The sequence below is a fragment of the Lepisma saccharinum genome, chromosome 7 (assembly GCF_977018435.1).
Source record: "Lepisma saccharinum chromosome 7, izLepSacc3.1, whole genome shotgun sequence".
Taxonomy (NCBI): Eukaryota; Metazoa; Arthropoda; class Insecta; order Zygentoma; family Lepismatidae; genus Lepisma; species Lepisma saccharinum.
This window is the reverse complement of record NC_139235.1, coordinates 55,169,572-55,192,547: the sequence shown is the minus strand read 5'-3', so window position 1 is coordinate 55,192,547 and position 22,976 is coordinate 55,169,572. Positions and strand designations below refer to the sequence as shown.

General features: G+C 39.3%; 1 protein-coding gene across 3 annotated transcripts in view; it reads right to left on the bottom strand.

Annotated features, from left to right (window-relative positions):
• Positions 1-951: 951 nt before the first annotated feature.
• LOC145989862 (transmembrane protein 17B-like) overlaps positions 952-22,976 on the bottom strand; it is a 314,067-nt gene continuing 292,042 nt past the window's right edge. For 2 of the 3 annotated variants that reach the window (XM_083125324.1, XM_083125322.1), the window contains one exon: positions 952-5,163. In XM_083125324.1, coding sequence (XP_082981450.1) covers positions 4,873-5,163 — 291 coding nt within the window. In that variant the 3' untranslated portion in view covers positions 952-4,872. Of the gene's footprint in view, positions 5,164-12,474; positions 13,429-22,976 lie in introns of those variants that run through there. The other variant, XM_083125323.1, reaches the window with a different exon arrangement.

Here is a 22,976-nt window from a genome sequence, read left to right as displayed (position 1 = left end):
ATTATTGACAAGTTTTACAAATCGTGAAACTTAAAATAATGCTTTAAAGTTTGTCTATATGGAATTTGGAACAGTTATAATAATTTATTTCAATAAACCTGTGTTTATGAAAAAGCAAATATTCATCTTCGAGACCGTGTTAACACTTATATGCTTTCTGCTTGGCTTGGCTGTTTTCGAGGAGAAGCTGAAGAGCTCCGAAAAGCAGAGCTTGTATTAGTGGTTTGGGAACCGCACCTTCTCCAGCATCTACCCTTTGCCATAAGATACTTCAGGAGCGTTGGTTTCCCGCGCAGTGGCTGCAAGCAGAGAGGTTGCTGCTTGCCAACAGGCTGCTGAGAGAGTTTGCAGACATAGAGTGCGATAGAAACTAAATAAGGCACTCAACACTAAGCACATTAAATAATATTTTAATAGTGCAAGCTGTGCTTGCATTGCTTGTACTATATTTTTGCCACTGAAAGAAACAAGGAAACAAAAACACAAAAAAAAACTAATTAAAAATGATGAAACAAGCCCAATAGACCTAAATATTTTAGTGCAGTCATTTTGACCACATGTGCCTCCACTCGTAAGATGTCGCAGCTTGCATTCACCCAGGTTAAGGATGCAAGGAGAGCAAGAAGACTGTCAACTGCAACAGCAAGGGACAATGTTGAACAATTTAATGAACTGATTCATAGTCCAGACCTCGCACCCTGATTTTGTGCTTTTGATAACCATTCTTGTCACAGTTTTAACTTCCTCATCAGAATGATAACACTGCTTTGAAAGTTCTTCTTTCATAGGCCCAAAGACATCAAATGCTATGTAACACTTTCACAGTCCAAATATCCTGGTAATTCTACCAAATGTGTCACACATTAATTTTGCACCAGTATTGTGTGCATAAAAAAAATAAAACTCTGGTAAAGTGATTTACTTGCATATCAAAATTTATTAATACTTCAGATCCACATTCAATTTTTACAATATTCAAGAAGTATTGATGTTGGTGTGCATCAATAACAATACTGCTACGTATAAAAGATATATTGGCTTATCCCTAACAACTATAAACCTCTCTCATCAAATATAAAATGGAAAAGATTGAGTACAGAATTTTAAAAACATATAATGACGTTGCGCACATGAATGGCTACATAGCTGCTGACATGTACTCTTATTTATGTATGAAAAGTAGTGTAAACAAAAGATAACATACATTCAATCTGTAAATAAACTTTTTGGGTAAATTTAATATGCTAACAAGTAAATAACTTCATGTGCTAAGAACATATACAAGGTGCCACAGGGAAAGGGGAAATTTTGAATCTAGGATTAGCAACACAGTAGTACCGGCATTTGTTCGGGACTGATGCAACATCATTGAGAAGGCTTTGCATTTAGTAATGATGGCATATTCGAGTTGTGTGGAAAGTGCGTTCGCTGTGAAATCGTTTTATAAGAACGGTGATAGTGTGACTGCAGCGCAAAGGGTATTTCAGCAACATTACCAGCTAGTACGTCATGGTTGTGACCCATTGGCTCACGCGATCACACCCTGGGTCACAACGAGGAGCCCTCATCGCTCCGTTCGACAACATGCATCAGTGCTAAAATTGAGTCAAAGAAGCATACAAAGAATAATGCATGAATTACAGTTCCACCCCTATAAGTTACAGATTGTGCAGCAATTACATTCTCACGACCCTGTGTTGTGTAAGGGTTTTTGAGAACTGGTGTTGACTACGGTTAACGAGGATGCCAATTTCCTTAACGATTTGTGGATGTCAGACGAAGCCCATTTCCACCTTAGCGGCTATGTTAACAAGCATAATTTCCATTACTGGGCAAAGGAAAATCCTTGTCAGCTTCACAATCATGCATTACATAGCACCAAGGTTATAGTATGGTGTGCCGTGTCATATCATGGTGTCATCGGCCCTTATTGTTTGAAAGTGAGGAGGGCATTGCAATGCCAGTGACATCGGCTCAGTATGTTGCTATGCTTGAAACATTTTTTGCACCGAAGTTGCACGACTCGCATCTTGACATCGAAAGCATGTGGTTTCAGCAGGATGGAGCCACGTCACATGCTGCTCGACAGTAGATGAAGGACATTCACAAATTGTTTGCAATTGTTTGCCTTGCAGGGAGGGGAGGGATCCCCAAAGGCTAAGGGAAGGATACCCTGACAGAAAACCAAGGGGTAAGAAGGGCTCCGAAGGCAAAGCAACACCAACCTACCTAGGGGAGTAAACCTTAAATAAATCCTGGTCCTCCAGGTTGGGGGTTGGGTGTAGGGTTAACTCCCCTACCCCGTCAAAAGAACTTGTTACGGATACCACAAGATATCTGACAACTACCAATGAACCCTGGAGGAACAATGTTAAATAGACTAACACAAATAGTAGCATATGCAGATGAAGTAGCTTTAATAGCAAGGAATAAGCAAGCTATGGAAGAGAGTTATCAAGTATTAGAAGAGAAAGCTCAAAGAACTAGGACTGGAATTGAACACAAATAAAACCAAATATATGAAGATGGGAGATCCAGAAAGAGGCAGAAGAGATCCTTACATAAGAATAAATGGAAAAGAATATGAAAGAGTGGAAGCCTTTAAATATTTGGGCTCAATAATAACAGCAGATTACAAGACAGCTACAGAAATACAGGAAAGGATCACAAGTGGAAACCGATGCTATTTTTCTTTGCAAAATGTGTTTAAATCTAAGAATGTTAGTAGGAACACAAAAATTAAAATATATACAACAATATTAAGACCCATAGTAATGTATGGTCCAGAAAGTTGGGTGATGTCGGTAAGAGAGGAATATTGGTTGTTAAGGTGGGAAAGGAAAATACTGAGAAGGATATTTGGAGCGGTAAGAGATAAAGAGGGATGGAGAATGAGAACAAATATGGAAGTACAGGAATTGTTTAGCCAGCCAGATATTGTAGTGAAGATCAAACAGGGTAGAATATGATGGGCTGGGCATGTTCAGAGGATGGAAGAAGCACGGGTTGTCAAGAAAATATTCAATAGAAAACCGGAAGGGAGAAGGAGAAGAGGTAGGCCCAGGAAAAGATGGATAGAGGACGTGGAGGAGGACTTAAGAAGATTAGGAGTTAAAGGATGGAGAAGAAAAGCAGATGATCGAGATGAATGGAAAAAGGTAGTCAGGAAGGCCAAAGACCTACATGGACTGTAGCGCCGACCAGTAAGTAAGTAAGTAAATGTATTTTTTCCTGTGTTTATTCGTGCATTTACATCAATTGAAATTTTCCCATTTCCCTGCACCACACTGTATTAGGATGCATAGAACATTATGTTTCTTTTATGTGTGCTTATGATTATAACTTCCAGAAGTCGTAACTGTATTGACTAGTCTACGTAGAAATTAAGCAAATAATGCAGGCTCAACCAGCACTCGAACCTGGATCTCCGACATGCAATGTCATTTTTTACCAACTGCACTACCAAGCCAGCCAAGCTCATCTAAGCTGTGTTGCTAAAACACAACTTTCCTTGATAAGCTGTGGTGGTCCTGACGGCAGTGCATCTGATGCTGTGCAGTACATCTAGGTTCAATCCCCAAGGTACATGATTTCAGGTGGGAATTTTTACATGAGCATGTCCCCTGAAGCAACTACAGGCATGATACTGAGCCTTGAACAACGAAGATCACTCCACCTCCACTACAGACGAGATTCACAATATGCAGAACCATTACCTCCAGACTGAACATGTCTATGGCACAATGCGCAGGGTACCGTTTCTGTTTTAAAAAATAATAATTAAATGCTTTGTGCTTGGCCAATGATATCATTGCAGTGTGTTCTGTACAGTACTGGGTTTTTATCATAAAATATATTAATGGATCATTAAGTCATAATTATGTACAAGGGAAAGTCATTAAAGAACAGGAATTCTTCTCTAAACTTCACTGAGATTTATGCACAAGGAAAATTTGTATTTCAGGACTCAAATAGATTCTTAGTAACACACCATAATGGTGTTGTGACGATGACCGCTGTTCCACTGTTGGCTTGCACCGTAGAAGAGTAACAAAGTGTTATTCCTTTTTTGTAGTCAGAGGGAGTGAAACCTTCTGAAATCCACAGCAGAATAAGGGATTAGTATGGAGGAAATTGTTTAAGTCAGGGGAGTGTGTATGAATGGGTGGAAAGATCACTTTTAAAAACGGAAGATGAAATGTCAGTGATGAACACCAGAGTAAGAGGTCAGTTTGCGAGGCAACTGACGCAGTGAAACAGCAGATCGACCAGCGAATCCGTTAATTTAGTACTCTCTCCCCTGACTTAAACAATTGTCTCCGTACTGAACCTTCACTCTGCTGTAGATTTCAGAAGGTTTCAGTCCCTCTGACAACAAAAAACGAATAACAATTCATTACTCTTCTACGCTGCAAATCAACAGTGGAGCGAGTACAAGCTACAGCTACATCATCATGACATCTTTATGGCATGTTGCTAAGGAACCATTTTGAGTTCCGAAATACAAATTTTCGTTGTGCATAAATCTCCATGAAGTTTAGAATAAAATTCCTGTTATTTAATGACTTACCCTCTTAATTTTCAATTGCTCAAACTAAATGCAGGGCATTTGTTGTAAAAACCCCACTAGAGACTTGATAATTAATGTACAGTCAACTGTGCAAGGCCTCTGGAAAATTCAAAAAGGAATTCAATAAATAGATATGCATATTCCTCACTCTGAATTGCTTTCCATTTGCGTAGGGCAGATGGTAATACAGTGCAAATTCATGCAACAACTTTAATGTATTGGTTGTTACGTAACATAACATGGACACATGGACTTCAAAAACATGTCAAGTTGTAATGAAGAAAGAAAAAAAAAGTGGATGTTTAATCGACTTTTCCACTGTGATACTCAAGAAATGGCTGCCCTTGACTTTGGGTATCTCCACCATCAAATGTTTCAAACTGGAGAAGATGGAACTGTGCAGCCTGGTGCTTTGAAGCATGACGTAAGGCCATAAATCCTGATCCAAGCTGAGCAACTAGTAGTAATATCATAACCATTTGGACTGCACGCTCCAGTGGCATTGGAAGTGTATCTTCATTAAGAAATAAAAACATCTGGAGTGGAAATTGCAGGAGAACTGACAACATCCAGAAGCCTGCTAACTCTGGGATCTAGAAAAAAATATATGAAATTTTTTTATTAAAATGCAAATATATTTCCATGGAAAATAATGATAATCACATATACTGAGTGAAAGAATTAGCTTGAATCCGGTCTAGTCTGACTGCCACACGGGAGATCAGGCGTAGGTGATCTAAGGTCAAAATTTTTCCGGCCTTGTTCCTGCATAAAGCGACTCCAGGGATCACCCAGCCTCAAATCAATGGGTACCTGGGGATAACCCTGTAGGGTAAAGGCAGCTGGAGCATGGTGCTGATAACATAACCTCCAAAATTGCCAAGTCCGAGAATGTGTGGAGCCCTACCCCCACATTCCCTAAATGCACCTTCATGGCATGGTGCTATGTGCACCGGGAACTTTACTTTACCTTACCAGATGTCTTGATATGTCAAGCCAATTTTTTATCATTCGCTTTACTCAATTTTTAACATGACCAATATTATCCACCATAGACACCCGTCACAAATATATTAAAGTCAACTTTAAATTTTTTAATATTTGGTAGTTGAAGTGGGTGGTCATTCATGAATAGTTAACGCATTTGCACCTCTCTGCAATACTGAGATTCTTCTTCTCACACTTGCTACATTGCCACATTTTCTTCTACATGAATTGTTTTTCCGATGATTCTTCAGGTTGTAATATTGTCCACTCAGAATGTAAATGTTCTATGTCGAATTTTTAATTTTTTCACGAGAGACCTTTAAAGTTTGACATGATATATTCATTGGACCTCTGCACTGAAAGTTTGCATCATTGCAAAGGTTGATACATTGAAGCCTCTCTCAAAAGAAGTCATTGTTTGGTTTGCTATTTATGCTGCAATTAATTATTGAAATTTCAGATAGAATAATTGCATGCAACACTAACTTTGATTTGAGAGTGCCAGTGTTTTATTATCTACCAGACAGAACATTGCATTTTAGAAATGAGATTAGGTATTTGTTCTGTAATGGAGATGAAACAATTTCATTATAAATTTGCCATTCGGTACGAAAGTAAAAAATTCAATCAATTAACTACTTTGATTTCACTATTAATCAAAATTTTTGACTCTCAACAACAAAAGTAAGAACTGAAGTCCACTATTACTTCAAAGCAGCTCCCACATGTGACTGAGGTTGGAATGCAAGTGGTAGATGTCATACTCGAATGGTGCTTGGGGCTGCTTGAGGGGAAATTGTTGTAAGATTTTGTAGATGAAGCAAAACCACTCTCAATATATATCAATATAGGTTGCAAGTAGACATCAGATGATAACAGAGATGAAAGAATTACATTCTAAATATGCCACAGCCAAAACATCTCGATTTGCTTACAATGTGGAGATAGAACATTTACATTCTCAATGAACAACATGCCAAAACAAATACTTATTAGAGTTTTCAAGAAATTGAGAAAACTGTGTAGGCATTCCAAGGGTGGTATGATGTGTTAACCCTTAAATACAAGCTGGGACACCTGTGCCCCTCGCAGGTATGGCTGGTAACACCAGCTGTAACACAGGTGTCCCACTCAGTTAATTTCATTCTGACTATATTTGTTAATGCTGCTAGTTAGGGGAGGGGCAATTCTCCCCTTCAAAAAAATTACAGCCTTTACATTAGAATTGTCTTTCTCCGAAAGTATCAGCAGCAAGCACATAATTCCTTTCAAGAGAATGGAACACATGTCAGGCAATATGCAGGTACCATTTTGTTGCCTACGTAGGGACATGACGAAGTTCAAATGTCATAAAAGATTTGATTTTTTTTTTTACTTTTGTCATTTTCTTTTTCTGCTTGCTAAATGAAAATTTGGTTTTTCAACCACAGGCTTATAACATAGCCTGTACTGAAGAAAACTAGGAAGAAGTTGTAACTCTAGAATTTTAAATTTCCCGCCGAAAAGAAGCATAGATTTTCCATTGGAATATTTATTTCTGCGAAAGTATAAGCAGCAAGTGCACAATTCTTGCCATGAGAATGGAATACATATCGGGCAATATGCAGGTATGATTTTGAATCCTCATGTCTTTGCCTATGTGGGAGCCCGATAAAATTCAAATTTGGTAAAGAAAAATTAGGGTTTTTGGACCATAGCATTATAACCTAATCTTTACTGAAGAAAACTAAGTATCATTTGCAGGGGGTGGAAACTAGTTAAGTGGTCAAAATTACAGATTTAACTATAAAAAAAAAGACCAAATACTGACTTATTTATTTACATCATATCCATAAATCGTCACCTTAAAACTTAAAAAAGTGGGATTTAATTTATTATAAATTATTTTCCACCTCCTCCATCCCCAGAGCTAGCCATCACACATTTTTTTGTCATTATATTGATTGATTGAATTAAAAATTCTGAGTGCACTTAGGCTATTTTGCACCCGTCACATTACATGGGCCCACCACCTTACCATAACTAAAATAAACATGTCTGAGGACAAAAATATTCTTACCAATGTTACAAGCTGAGACTGTAAAGGGGCACTCAGCACATATAGAAGAAAACATAGGACAACACACACACAGCCCAACAGAGGATTACGAGGGTTGTTCGGAAAGTTCTAAGAATCAGTCAGAGATGGCGTTGCAATCAGAACAAAAGCATGTGCATTAGAAGGCCACATCTGTTCTGAACGTGCAGGGAAAATTTCATTGCCACTCTTCCAATAGTCTGGTTTCCATAGGTACGAGAAGGAGCAAAAGTGCAAATGACGTGACAACATGGAACAAAAGGAAGTTTGTGTTGTCATCAAGTTTCTGGTGAAGAAGGGATTAAATGCGACAACCATCAAAGCTGAATTGGACACAGTGTTGGGAGACTGTCCAATCATTTGCCACTGTTAGCAAGTGGACGACGCTGTTCAAGCTTGAACGAGACAGCGTTGAAGATAACCCCCACAGTGGACATCTGCCAACCGCCATCACACCAGAAACATCGATAAAGTACACGATATGGTGCTGGCTGACCGAAGATTAAAAGTGTGGGAGATAGCTCATGAAGTGGGCATCTCAGTAGACCGAGTACACCACATTCGCACTGAAGAGTTGGGCATGTGGATGTTTTCAGTGAGATGGATGCCGTGCCTGCTCACACCTCAGCAAAAACACGTTTGTGCAATGACTTCCACTGAATGTTTGGCACTTTTCCAGAAGAATCCTCAAGAGTTTCTGCAGCGTTACATCACTATGGACGAAACTTGGGTTCATCACTACACGCCTGAGACAAAAGAGCAGTCCAAGCAGTGGAAGCATGCAATTCCCTGCCACCAAAGAAGGCAAAGGTGGTTGTGTCGGCAGACAAGGTGATGGCGTCAGTTTTTTGGGATGCGAAAGGAGTCATGGCGATGATATTTTCCCTGCACATTCAGAACAGATGTGGCCTTCTAATGCACATGCTTTCGTTCAGATTGCAACGCCATCTATGACCGATTCTTAAAACTTTCCGAACAACCCTCGTATAATGGCTGTAAGTACAGATGCCAGAGCCTCATTGGCCTTCAAACAGCAGTCACTGGGATATACTATGTGGAAGTGAGGTTGACGTTTGTGTGTTTTCATTACAGTACAAAATGTGCGGCAATAAAAGAATCATATTTTTAAAAAAATAGTGTGTATTAGATCTTGAAATGCAAAACATATGTTGTTTTGGTTACTGCTGAAAAAGTATTATTAATAAACTCTTGTTTGTCTAAAGTTTTCTCCACTTTATTGGCACGCATTCTTTTTTCTTCTATTGTTTTCTCTACATAAAATAACATAGCAAGAAATGTGTCTTGAGTCAGTGTTATTAGAACTATCTGGTAATTGAATAAAGCTAATACTAAAGAAATGCCTTCACCACTGGTAGGAAATATGATACAATATATGACTTATTTTTAGTCAAATTGTTTAAAAGAAAAAATCACTTGGAAGTTGTAAAGCAGTAACAAGTTTATCAAAGAAAATCATAAATTGCAGTCGCACAAACAAAAATTACCAACTTTACTGACCACTTAAAAAAATAATACTGACTTTACTGTCCATTTTTAAAAAATACTGACAAATTACAGACTATCATGGAAACACTGACTTTTACTGATCATTTTTCACCCCTGCATTTGTAACTCTAGCATCTTATGGTGTGTAAGGAGGAATGGCTGCAAATTCCTCTCACCACTGTGCAGGACCTCTATCAGCCCTTCCTCAGACGTATTGCTGCTGTAGTGCCCACCAAAGGCGGCCCGACACCATATTAATAAAGGTTAGTGTCTGTGTTCCAAGTGTTTCAGTTTCAATGCCCACCACCTGTACTTTTAATAGCTTCCTGCCCTGTAGAAAATTTCTCATCTTAACGTTTTTCATTTTTCCTTTGTGGACATTTCTGCTTTCACTATGCAAGGAAATGAAGATATGGATGGTTCTTCCATATTGTGTAATCCTCCATACAAAGGGAATATCTAGTTCCGTTGTGCATTCTTCCCATTTGCCATTTTGTAAAACATTTTTCTAATTGCAAAAGAATTGAAAGTTAGTAATTGATTTTGTTCCTCTTTTACACTATACCCAATATTAATGTTTGCAGAAAACACCAGTATTACCTACCCCATTGCACAGTGGTTCGGTTATCACTTTCAGCTGTAGGTCTAGTCCCTATTACTATATCTGCATAAACTGGACTTAAAATACAACTCAAACAAAAAACACTGAATTGAATTGTCTTTTTTTTTAAAGTCCACTTTATGCACATAAAGGTTAATCAGAACTGGACCTACAGTTTAAAGTGAGATCCGAACCACTGTGCAATGAGGTAATACTGGGTATCAAACCCAGGACCCCTTGATTACAAGGGGACGACATTACCACTCCACTATCAGGGAGGCCCTCAAACAAAAAAAACAATATTACCTATTGGACATGTGCAACAGTTAATTTCAAACCCCACAATGTAATGGTTTTCAGTATTTTCTCTTACAACCAGATAAATATTGTTTTCTAATTCAACAATGTTTTGCAAAATTAAACTGATGAGCAGGTTTCTTGGAATATCTGTTGTGAGCAGCATCCAGAAATGTTGTTCCGTAATATCCTTCCAGCCTTGTTGTTATAAAATCTACCAGATGCACAATATTGAATGTTTTTACCTTCTCCAAAACCTTCATTGCTGCCTCCACATAATTATTTGTATTATTTCCACAAATCGGTGATTCAATAGCTCTTCTGTACAAAGCTCATTCATGCCTTTGATCCCACAGCTGTGCTACATGTTTCAAATAATTGTGATATTTATTTTCTGTTGGGTTTTCTCGCAGTGTTTTGTACATTTCTTCACATTCAGATTTGCTGGAAGCACATACCGTATGTACTCATGTATAATGTGCACTTTCTTCCAAAATTTTTGATCTCAAAAACTACGGTGCATATTATACATGAAATAATTTGGACAGCCAACATGAAACCACACATGTTTTTCACTATGTCACTGCACATAACACGTATATATATATCACCAGGTGCAAATACAAATTACACACATGCCACGTAAATCAACACAGCTGCTCACAAACGTGGTTTCGCAACATGTGACATATTGCTACGGAAACAGAATGAGTCATCCTGCACGACGCGACTAGTGCCGAAACCATAAGCAGTGTTGCCAAGCCAGGAAAAAATCTGTCTTACCTTCTCTGCGACAGCCTTTGTATATACAGGGGATGGACAAAAATATGGAAACACCTGGTATAAAACAGGTAGCCATTTCAAACACGATTTGCGTCTGAATGGTAGATGACGCTGTGATCACTGGCACTTCCTGTGAGGTATACACCCTGGCCAACCTGACAGATGGGCCAGTTACAGTTAAGTGACCAGTCCATGCAGGTTACCATGAATCATGTCTGAGCTGACAGAGTTTCAAAGAGGGCAAATTGTGGGAGCTTCCGTGACAAAAGTAGCGTAAATGTCTGGTGTATCAAGAGGCACAGTCTCGAAGATCATGACTGCCTACGAGACTTCCGGAAAAACCGCATCAGCGAAGCACCAGCCTGGACGCAAGTGTGTGTTGCGTGACAGAGACAGGCGCACATTGGGTAGGATTGTGACCAAGCAGAAGATCACCACGACTCCAAAAGTCACTGCTGAGTTGAATACAGTGCTTACAAACCCTGTTAGCTTCAAAACAGTCAGAAGAGAACTCCACAAGCAGGATATTCATGGCAGATCTGCAATTCCCAAACCACTCGTGACTGTTGACCATGCTGCTAGATGGAGACAGTGGTGCAACGCCCATAAAAACTGGACAAAGGAGCAGTGGAAGACTGTAATCTGGTCGGATGAGTCATCCTTTATATTGTTTCCAACTGCTGGCCGAGTGTACGTGTGGAGAACGCCAGCACAAACATACGATACAGACTGTCTGTTACCGAGAGTGAAGCATGGCGGTGGTTCATTGATGATTTGGGCAGACATATCCTGGTATTCTGCCGGACCCATCATCACCCTGCATGGACATGTCACTGCCAGGGACTACGCAACCATTTTGAGTGACCAGCTGCATCCCATGGTGCAAACTTTGTTCCCAGATGGTGATGCCAGGTTTCAAGATGACAGAGCCCCTGTTCATACAGCTCACATCGTCCAGGACTGGTTTGATGAGCACGAAGATGAAGTGTCACATATGCCATGGCCTCCACAATCGCCAGACCTCAATATTATTGAGCCCCTGTGGTCGGTTTTGGAGACCAAGGTGCGAGCCCGCTACCCACCACCATCGTCTCTACAACAACTTGCAGCTGCTTTGGAGGAAGAATGGTACAACATCCCTTGACAACAATACGCGACCTGTATTTGTCCATTCCACGTGGACTGCAGGCCGTTCTGCGTGCCAAAGGTGGTCCTACTTGATATTAATAAAGGTAATGTGCATTTTTGCAGGTGTTTCCATATTTTTGTCCATCCCCTGTATATTGCACTGTGTATGGAATACCATACATCTGTGATAAATAATAGACTAAGCAACTAATTATCAGGGGAGTAATACAACAGTGCTATAATTGCTGCTACTATTGTTGCTTTTGCTCATCAAAAACCAGGGTGCGCATTATACATGCATGCCCATTACACAAGCGTAAATACAATAACATATTTTTAAATAAAGCATACACTGTTGGCCTTTCATCTTTTGAAATTTTATACTTTGAAAACAAAACCAATCTACACAATGCTTGCAGAATGTGAAATACACATAGCAGTAGTGTTGTATTTTCCCATACCAATTGTAAAGTAATTCTTTCACTTTTGAGAAACAAACATCAGTTACAAAATCTGTGGACCTTATGTTCCTCTTCCAACGAAGCCATCCACATCAACCAGTGTTTTTAACATTCCAAACTTTTCTGCCACTAGATTCGTAGATTCTGATGACGTTATTACAATTCCTATGGCACTCAACTTGGCTCATTGTACGTCAGTATTTGAAAAACTTTGTGGCCATCATGATCAACAGTTCCTGTGGAATAGACAGATACTAATTCTGATACTTGTGGAGCAAGTTGCTATTACTGTTGCATGATAAATTGTCTTCATTATTATACTCTCATGTTCTCCATTATAAAATTCCAGTTTATTTTGAAGAAATTTCAAAGCAGCTTTGTTTGTGATTGCTCCATATTGTTATACAAACTCTTTGCTGTAGAGGTGATAACAAAATTGATAATCAGGACAATGATGTCTGGATTTTCAATTTTAAGGTCAATTTTCTGGTTCTCAAGGCCAGAAGATGGTGGACGTCCTTTGTGATACAAATCTAGAACTTCAAGATTTGTATCGTTTGTGATACAAATCTAGAACCACTTCTGATACTGGTCGAAACCTCAATATATCTGCACTCTGAAGAACATGATTGTGTACAAATTTCAAATCCACTACACATGGCATACAAACAGGTCTTCCTTCATCTTTCCCTTGGAATCTTTTATTAATGACTTGAATAGTTACGGTTATCTTAGTAGCACACTTTGTACTCTTCATATTTACGTCTGACTCACTGTTTGTTTTTCCTGATCCGGTATTATGGTGGCACTTCAAGTAGCATTCACAGGTTACTAACGTTCCTGTTGTTGGCCTTGTGACTTCTATTCTTTATGTGCATGTTGTTCTTTCTTCAATTTTTTTCAGCCAACCAATAGCTTCTTCCTTAGTACTGGCATTAACTTGTACACTTGCCAAAATCCCATCTGTATTAGATGTTGCAGTTTTAACATGATGACCAAAGTCCGATGGTAGTATTTCCTGAAAAGTAACACAAATGTACATGAATCATTAAAATGCATTGGTCCTTGTCATTTAAACACCAATATTAAAATTAAAAGTTGCTACAGTGAAACCTTGATTGTACGTTTTTCAGGGGACCAAGCTGAAAAACCTAAAATGTGGAAAAATGTAAAATCGAGGAAAATTTTTTAACATTTTGATATGTGAGGACCATCAAGATTGAATGTATAATACGGGAAAATTAAATATGGGAATGTAAAATCGAGGTTCCACTGTGTATGGAATACCATACATTTGTGAGAAGTAACAGACTAAGCAACTAGTTATCAGGAGAATAATACAACAGTGCTATAATTGCTGCGTAGTTGATACGGAGTAAAACTGGCTTCATGAATAGCACATATGGCATTATCTTTTATGAAGCACACTAGGAATAGATTCAGTTCTTGATATCAATGAAAAGATCTCTCATTGACATGTGTTTGGCAATGCACATTATAAAACATGGCAAGCTGCTCTTCATATAGGAATGAACAGGAATCTGAGAAATAATGCATAATTCATAGAAGAGTGATTGATATATATATATATATATATATAGAAAGAATGGAAGTAAACAAAAGCGTAGAGGCACAGAATACTGACGCCAACGTCCGCACAGTGGTGTCCGAAACAAGTGATAGAACACTGGTTTTACGAGCAGATCCTTTCACTAGTGTTTACTGCGGGTCAGTAGCGGCTCGTGCCTAAAATAACAGGTGAAGAAGTATATTTATAGGCAATGAAAACAAATAGTAAGTGCCAGTGCCCCCCCCCAATTTAAAACGTCTTTTTTGTCTTCATCCGTCCATCTGGAAAATGGTGTCTGCAACAAATTACACCATTTACTGGGTTCATTGTAGAAACCACAGCTCAACACATGAACACAACACACGATAGGAAACGCGAAAGACACACGCGGAACAAGATCTCGCGAGAACGCGAAGATTTTGCCACAAGCACTGGATGCGATGTTTTCTCCGACGAGAGAACTGCTTCATCTAGAAGGCGACACCCGTTCAAGGCCAACGCTAGGTGACGTCACCGTTGCCATGACAACCGGCTAAGTTTTCCGCAACCTAGCGGTGTTTGCTCTTGGGTTGGGACGAACTCAATACGTTCGTAGCGCCGAGCGGCGTGTTATTTGAGTATTATCGTGTGCGTTCTGCTGGGAAATAGTTTAATTTAACAAGCAAATGAAAAATGTCAATATTAATTTGAAAATTAGGTGAAAACATCTGCACTTGTTGCACTTGGCCAGCCGCCACTGCTGCGGGTTGGTGTGGATTGTTAGGGAATGGAGAAATGCTTATTGGGTGGCTATCACTTGTTTCTGGCACCACTGTGCGGATGCTGGCGACAGTATTCTGTGCCTCTACGCTTTTGTTTACTTCCATTCTTTCTACCTACATGTGAAAATGAGGCTATAGCCTCGAAATATTAGACTTTTCTTCAATTGTGGTAAGTAAGTATTTACTGTCTCCTATTCCATTCTTGTTTATCCACCCTTCTGGCACTCTTTCTCATTCTATATATATATATATAGAATACTGATTTTACATTCCCCAGTTTTACAATTTCCTGCATTATACATTCAATATTCATGGTCCCAATAGAGCAAAATGCTATAAAGTTTTCCTCGATTTTACATTTTCCCATATTTTCAGTTTTTTCAGCTTCCTTCCCTGACAAACGTAAAATTGAGGATCCACTGTATTTAAAAATAAAATGTACTTTTTTATGGGATAGAAAATATTACTCCTTGGCCAACCAAGTTGCCATCATGCACTAACCAGCCATTTCCAAGAAAATGCTTCAAAGTTTCAAAGATTTCCAACTATGCCTAATGAAATGCTGAGAAGCTATGGCTTGGGAAATTGAGTTGGAGATGGGACTTCATGTAGTGGTAGGGTACCCTATAAGTATTAACAGGGACAGGCAAAACTAGAAAACTGGCAGAAAAAAAAACATACTCCAAGCTCCAGAACTCACATACATCAGGTATGGAAGGTACGCTGATGAGACTATGGTCATAAACAAAAAACAAAAGAAATCAACCTTTTAATGGAAAAACTGGATAGTATCTACCCCAGACTGAACTTCACAACAGAACATGAAAAAACAGGACAAATCAACTTCCTAGACCTCACCACCAGCCACAGACTCTACAAATTCATAACCACAGTTTTCAGAAAACCAGACTCAGGTAACCCTCAGGCAACCCCTCGTCCAAGCCCTGCTCTCCTACCTCCGTGACACCAACCACTTCCTTAACAGCATCCAAAACTTACCACCACTACCACCTAACACCATCCTCACAACTGTTGACGTCACATCCCTCTACACTAATATTCCCCATGCCCATGGCCTCCGTTCCACAGAATCATTCCTTAACTGCCGACCTAAACCCCACAATCCCAGCACTCACTTCCTGATACAACTAGCCAACCTTGTACTTACCTGCAACAACTTCTGCTTCGGTGATCAACATTACCTGCAGATATGTGGCACAGCCATGGGTACCCGCATGGCCCCCTCTTATGCCAACCTGTTCATGGGCAGGCTGGAACAGGAATTCCTTGACTCCCAGCAACTGAAACCACTCCTCTGGCTCAGATTCATAGATGACATTTTTCTCCTCTGGACACATGGCGAACCCTCCCTCACTACATTCCTAAACCAACTTAACGACTTCACCACCCTCAAATTCACCTGGTTCCATTCAAAAGACCAAGTGACCTTCCTAGATGTGGACATCCACATTGCGGGAGACCACTTGGAAACTTCCATACATATTAAACCAACCAACCACCTCCAGTATCTCCACTACTCCAGCTCACACCCCTACCACACCAAAAAAGCCATCCCATTCTCCCTTGCCCTCAGAGACCAGCGCCTCAACTCATCCCCCTCATCCCGCCAAAACTACAACCTACGCCTGCACCAAGCCCTAACCAACCGTGGCTATCCCTCCACCCTCATCAACAAACAAATCACCAGAGCCAACTCCCACAACCGCACCAAACAACCTAAAACCAACCCTCCAACCCTGATCACCCAATACCACCCCCATATTACGAAAATCAGACATACCCTCCACTCCCTCCTCCCCATCCTGCACAGTGATCCTGATACCAGGGACAACTTTCGGGATAAACCCAGGGTCCTCTTCCATCGCCCCCCCAACCTCCAAAACATCTTGGTCCGAAACATTCCCACCCCATCCACACCACTCCCCCCAGCTCACAGGTGCAACAAACCCAGATGCAAGACCTGCCCCATACTCATCATCCCCCCACCCTCCTGATCCCCACAGCGGCAGGCGAGTTCACCCTTCGCCCTAAGGGCACCTGCCACTCATCCAACCTAATTTACACCCTCATCTGCCAAATCTGCGGCAACTTCTACATAGGCGAAACCTCCACCCCCTTGAACCTAAGGATTAATAATCACCGTTCCTCCACCCAAAACTCCGATTTCACTGTTGCCATCCACACCAACAGCCATAACACCACCTTCAATAACTGCTTCCGTGTTGCCATCATCCATCTTTTACCCCCCCCCCGCTCTGACACATCTTTCCGCAGGCGACGGGAAAGGGCCTACATAACAGGCACGCACGCCACTATACCCCCCGGACTCAACCTAGCCAACCAGTAACCCTTTCCTCTCCTCCCCAAAATTACCCACCCACCTTACAGTAAACACTGGTGAAAGTACTTCTCGTCATCTATCAACTGTTTCTGGCAACACTGATCGTAGAGACGCTACGGTCAGTATTCTGTGCCTCTTCGCTTAGTAACGCCGATCTTTTTTCTTCAACTTGAAAATGCGACATACCTCGCGAAATATAGAATAATTTCTCTTCGTGTGGTAAGTGTTTACTGTCTCCTTCATCATATATATATATATACATGTACTCTCGAAATCATCCACCAGAGCAAAACGCTAAGGTGTGGCTGAACTTGTACCGAAGACCCTTCTCCTACTGTTCCAGGGAAGAAGATCTAAGAGACAAGACAGCAAACATCACTGAACTAGCGATGTGGATAACATGGATACACTGAATCTCAACTCTCCACGTGGTGTAGTAAAGCAGAAATCCAGGTCAGACAAGCCTCACCACCACCACAACCAACTCCCAGCAGCCAAAATAAATGGTTTGTCTTCCCCTACCATCCTACCACATCCAACCGCCCCTACGACATCCAAGTAGCACACAAACCAACTGCCAAAATAGCTGACAAACTAAACATAAATAATATTTCCTCTTCCCTCTCGACAATCCAGATCCCTATGATGCAGAGTGTGAGTACAAGGTTCATTATATCGGCAGATTCATTGGATCAATCAACGAGAGAATTCAACAGTATCTACCAGATTCAAAAACAGCCCAACCCACCACCAGACTTGCAAAACATCAAATACAACAGCCATAAAATCGCAAAAGTACATATCAAATTCAAAGCGCACACACTATAATCAAGGAAATGCATGCATAATGCACTTCCAACATGAACTGAACACATTCCAATGAGGACGGTGGCAGTGGCCACAAAAATTAATACAGCAAACTGAAAAACAGCTTCAGAATAACTGTGAGCACCAAGTTTCTCTGTAATTAATGAAATTGTTATGTGATTTACTGCTCGGCCTCTGACACATCTCCCGTCTGTCAATGGGACCAGGGTAGAGTGTGAAATCTGGTGCGTCCGAGGTTTAACATTCCTATTTGAGTCTCCAGGGACATGCCCTGGGATAAAACCTTAGCTTCATGTTGCTTCATAAAGAAAATATAGAAATGAGATATTTCCTGAAAATATCATCACAAATGTGAACATACTGTGTACAGTTAAAGCATATTGAATTTGTATTTCTGATATGCTACTGTTAAAAGACAGTATTTTCCTTAATAGTGTAATGAGTAGGGTATGGATTTTTGCCTATTTGCCTTTTTAATTCCTTTGTAGTAAAACATAGGTTTTAGTCAGAAAATGCAATTTTATAGTGCCTATAAATACATATTTTGAGGGTTAGTGCCCATTTTGCAATTTTTGTTTATTGGAGCTGTTCTTACGTGGCTTTGACTTTCCCTACATTGAAGAATGTAAGCCTCTGTTTATGTTGAATGAACTGAAACCTGGTATTCGGGTCGCAATGGATGTGTAGAATTCAGAGGTCCCTAGTTCAATTCCCGGTGGAGGCACTCTGCACAGAGGTTTAGACTCCTCTTCAAATTGTAGGTACAGTAATTTTACTTTATCCAAACATAAAGTAGACTTCAACTTTAGAAAATAAAGAGACTTTTGTTGACTCAGTGGCTGAGCGGAATGGTTGATTCCCAACCTTGAATCAGTGTGCGATTCCTGAACTGAGTAGCTTCTTTCATCAATTTATTTTAATCATCGTTAACCCTCACCTCTTCGCTGTAATTAGTCAAAATGCAGGAAAGAAACGTAAAATAAGAAACACACAAAATAAAGGTTCACAAAAGAGTGACAATTTTTTAAAGACCTGGCTTCTGACCAATTTTAGTGCATTCTTTTATTTTCGGTTGCTTATTTTAGTGTTTCATTTTATAGTGCCTTTGTAAGTGCCTGTTTTATCACTTTGGGTGCTTATTTGCCTGCCTATTTGAGATGCTTTTAGTGCCTATAAATCTGCACCCTAGTAATGAACAATGCCAATATTTACAAAATCAACAATTTGCATGTGCACCTTTTTCATGATTCCATTGTATTCCATTTTTACTTACCTGCAACTTGCATCTTTTTTCGTTCCCAATATCACTTGCAAAGCTTAAAACAAACTCTTCTCCACAACCATCCATTGTGATTTAAATATAAAATTTAATATAATGCACAGCACAAAGCTTCGCACCTGCTGGACTGCAGTGGCAGACAAAAGAAATAATTTGGAATGGACCACAGATGTAGACAACATAAATTGGGGGGGGGGGGGGGAGAGACAAATCCTCTCATTTGATTGAATAATTCCCTTGACATGGCATGGCTGTGTGTAAAAAAACAACTCACATCCATCATGAAAAAGAAAGTAAGAAACAATCAACACAGTGGAAAAACCTGCCATTTCCGGCTACAGAAGAAGTCAAGACAGGTCTCCGCTAAGAATGTCATGCTGACCATCTTCTGGTGTGAACTTCCATGAAAATGGTCAAACTGTGTCTCCATACAGTGACATGTTAAGTCCATGGTATGTGCCACTGTGATAGGCAAATGCCAGGGACTTCTCTCAAATGTGGTTCTGTTGCTTCATAATAATGCCCATCCCAACATGACTATACATACAGTGAATACACTACGTACTCTGAAATTTGAGATGCTGAAACATCCACCATAGAGTCCAGACTTGGCACCACCAAACTTTCATCTGTGTGGGCCTTTGAAAGAACATTTGTTGGGTCATAAATTTGCAGATGACAATTAGATCACGGAGGAGGTGTCAAGTTGGTTAACTCTTAAAAGCTGGCTGTGAAATCCCAGTGTAGATGCCAATGCCAGGAGTGTTTTCAGTGAGAAATATAAATTCCACAAGGTTTTAAATAAAATTTTACATCTCGTAAACGACAAATGCTAGAGCTACAAATTATACCTAGTTTTGTTCAGTATAGATTAGGCTATTAGCCGATGATTGAAAAAATCCTTATCAAGTAGAAGAATAAGAATCATAAAAAAACTTTTGTACCTATGACATTTGATTTTTGTTGGGCCTCTCTGTAGTCAACACCAGGATGCAAGGGTTCAAAACCATACCTGCATATTACCTAATATGTGATTCATTCTTGTGACGAGAATTGCGCACTCGCTGTTGATACTTTTGGAGGAAAAAAAATCTTCTAATGTAAAAGTTGTGCTTGTTTTTGGCAGGAAATTTCAAATTCCACAAGCTTTCAATAACATTTTACATGTTCTATCTATGAATGCTAGAGTTCCAAATAATACCTCGTATTTTTCAGTACAGGCTAGGCTACAAGCCTATCGTTTATAAAAAAACAACAAAAAAACAAAAAAAAAAAACATTTCTTAAAATAGAAATATGAATTTTGTCAGCCCCCACATAGGCAATGCCAGGACATGAGCATTCAAACTTTTGGAAAAAAATATTTTCTAATGTACAAGACATGCTTTTTTTTATGGGAAATTTAAATTTCGCAACATTTACAATACATTTTTCTTATCCTGTATGTTTTTTTTGTACAGACTAGGTTACAAGCCTATGGTTGAACAAAAAAAGAAAAACACTTTGCAATTATCACATAGGAGATGATGAAGACGAAAGTAAAAAACATTTTTTTATTATGAAATTTGAACTCTTCATAGAGACCACACACAAGCAATGCCCGAACGTGAGGGTTAAGAAATGTACCTGCATATTGCCAGATATGTGTTCCATTCTCGATGCAAGAACTATGCACTTGCTGCTGATGCTTTCGGAGAAAAATAAAATTTCTAATGTAAAAGCTGTGCTTGTTTTCGGCAGGAAATTAGAAATCCTCTCCCCTTGCAACATAGCCAGAATCAAATTTAACTTTTCTAATTACTAATAAGATCCTCAAGGCTCATGTAGCATTCAAAACATTTATATCTTAACATTACCTGAGTCACAGTATGCTCCAAAAGTCACAAAACACACTTTGTGACATATCTGTTGCAGCCAGTACCAGGGTTGGCATTTTGCCCAGTTTTCTTTTTTTTTCTTTGAAAAACCCAACCCAGGTGGGTTTTTCAGTTTTTTTTATAGATAAAACCCGATTAAACCTGGGCAAAACTGGGTTTTATTGGTGTTTTTCAGGTTATGTTTAAAAATATATATTTTAAAAATTAAATACATTTTCCCCCTGGTAGTAATGGATCATACCATTCAATTTGTATTACTTTGTACCCTGTCCCGTATATCTCTGGAGCAGGCAAACAAAAACAAGTCTGCGCAAGTAGTGATGCGATATAGCTCCATCAATGAAGTCGTGAGATGGAACTGGATTGCGTGGACGGGGTTAAACGACTGCAGTTACCAGCCTACACAGCAGCGTGTACTGCTTCACTCTGCCCACTCGATTTCCCCCTCTTCTCTGATGATATGCGTGGCCTTGATCCAGAGATAGTTGAGACAGGGTATAGTTGACTGAATCAAAAACTATTTAACATTTCTGGTAACATATTCTGTTCTAAAATGTTTTGTCCAACAGTTTTGATTCTACTCTTCCTGGACGGTGAAATAGTTAATACTGTTGATTTGTGATTAATTTTCAGGATTGCATTCCCTGATGAGGCACATACTTATTTGGTGCATCCAACAATCAGACTATGGTGGTGGAGGGGGTAAAATATGTTATAAGCAGTGCTTTTTCCCCCAGCAGTCAACAATGGTACTTCACAGTGGCATCTTATTGATTTGATTGTTGATTTAGTGTTTTAACTCCACTTTATGCACAGTAAGGCTAATCGAGACTGGACCTTACTCCCACCCTTTCTAAAACACACTACATTACAGAGTTCTTATTAAAAACTAAAAGCTCAAGTGATGCCATAACATTGCTGAGACCTGTGTTTCTTAATCTACGAAAATGTAACCTAGTCAAATATGACATGTTAAACCGGTCTGTCATCTACTATCTTTAAACATGGTGACCAATTTTTCTCAAATGTGAGACCAATCCATCCAGATATCTTGCAATTATATAGCAACTCAAAAGCTTTGCGTTTATGGTGGATATCATAAATACAACGTTTGTGATTTTACCACCACTCCTCTCCTAATCCATGAAATATTATTTTAAAAGGTTTACTGCAAAATTGCGGTCCAATGAAATATTGTTTTCTAGACAGTTTTGAAAGAAAGAGAAAAACAATGTAGAGCATAGTATAGAGCCTGCAACATTGGGAAAATCAGTTTTTCATCTACCATCTTGGAACGCATTTTCTAGCTGCAGAAATAATTTTACCTAAATGATTCTAAATTTGTAGCTGTTATTATTGCCACTAAGTAGATGGTTTATCCCTGTCTGCCCATCCACCCTAACTCATACATCATATTTTGATAATTCTATTGTCAAATTATTGTGCAAGTACATAATGCTCTTGTATGTTTCGTACACAAAGCTCAAAACAATAGTCTATTCAAAGGTTTGAAAATGTCAAAAATGAACAAAGTGTACGAAACATGTATATGAAAGTATACATGTACACTGAATTTACTTGAGTACTCTACAACCTTAAAAAAAAGAACTGAAATTGTGGAAGATCATGAAGGTGCATGACCTACATGGGTATAGAACTCCTAACCAGACATAAATTAGCTTTATATTGAATAGGTAAGGAACTAATTATGATGAGAAATGAGAAAATCATTTGAAGAGTGTTCCGATTTAATTATACCATAATTAATGACATTTCAATAAAATGCATTCAATTCTCCATTGTAATGCTTAAACATGCAAAAAATGTATTGTATCAAAATTGATAATCACAGTTGAAACTATCATATGCCACTATGGTTTCCCCCCCGCA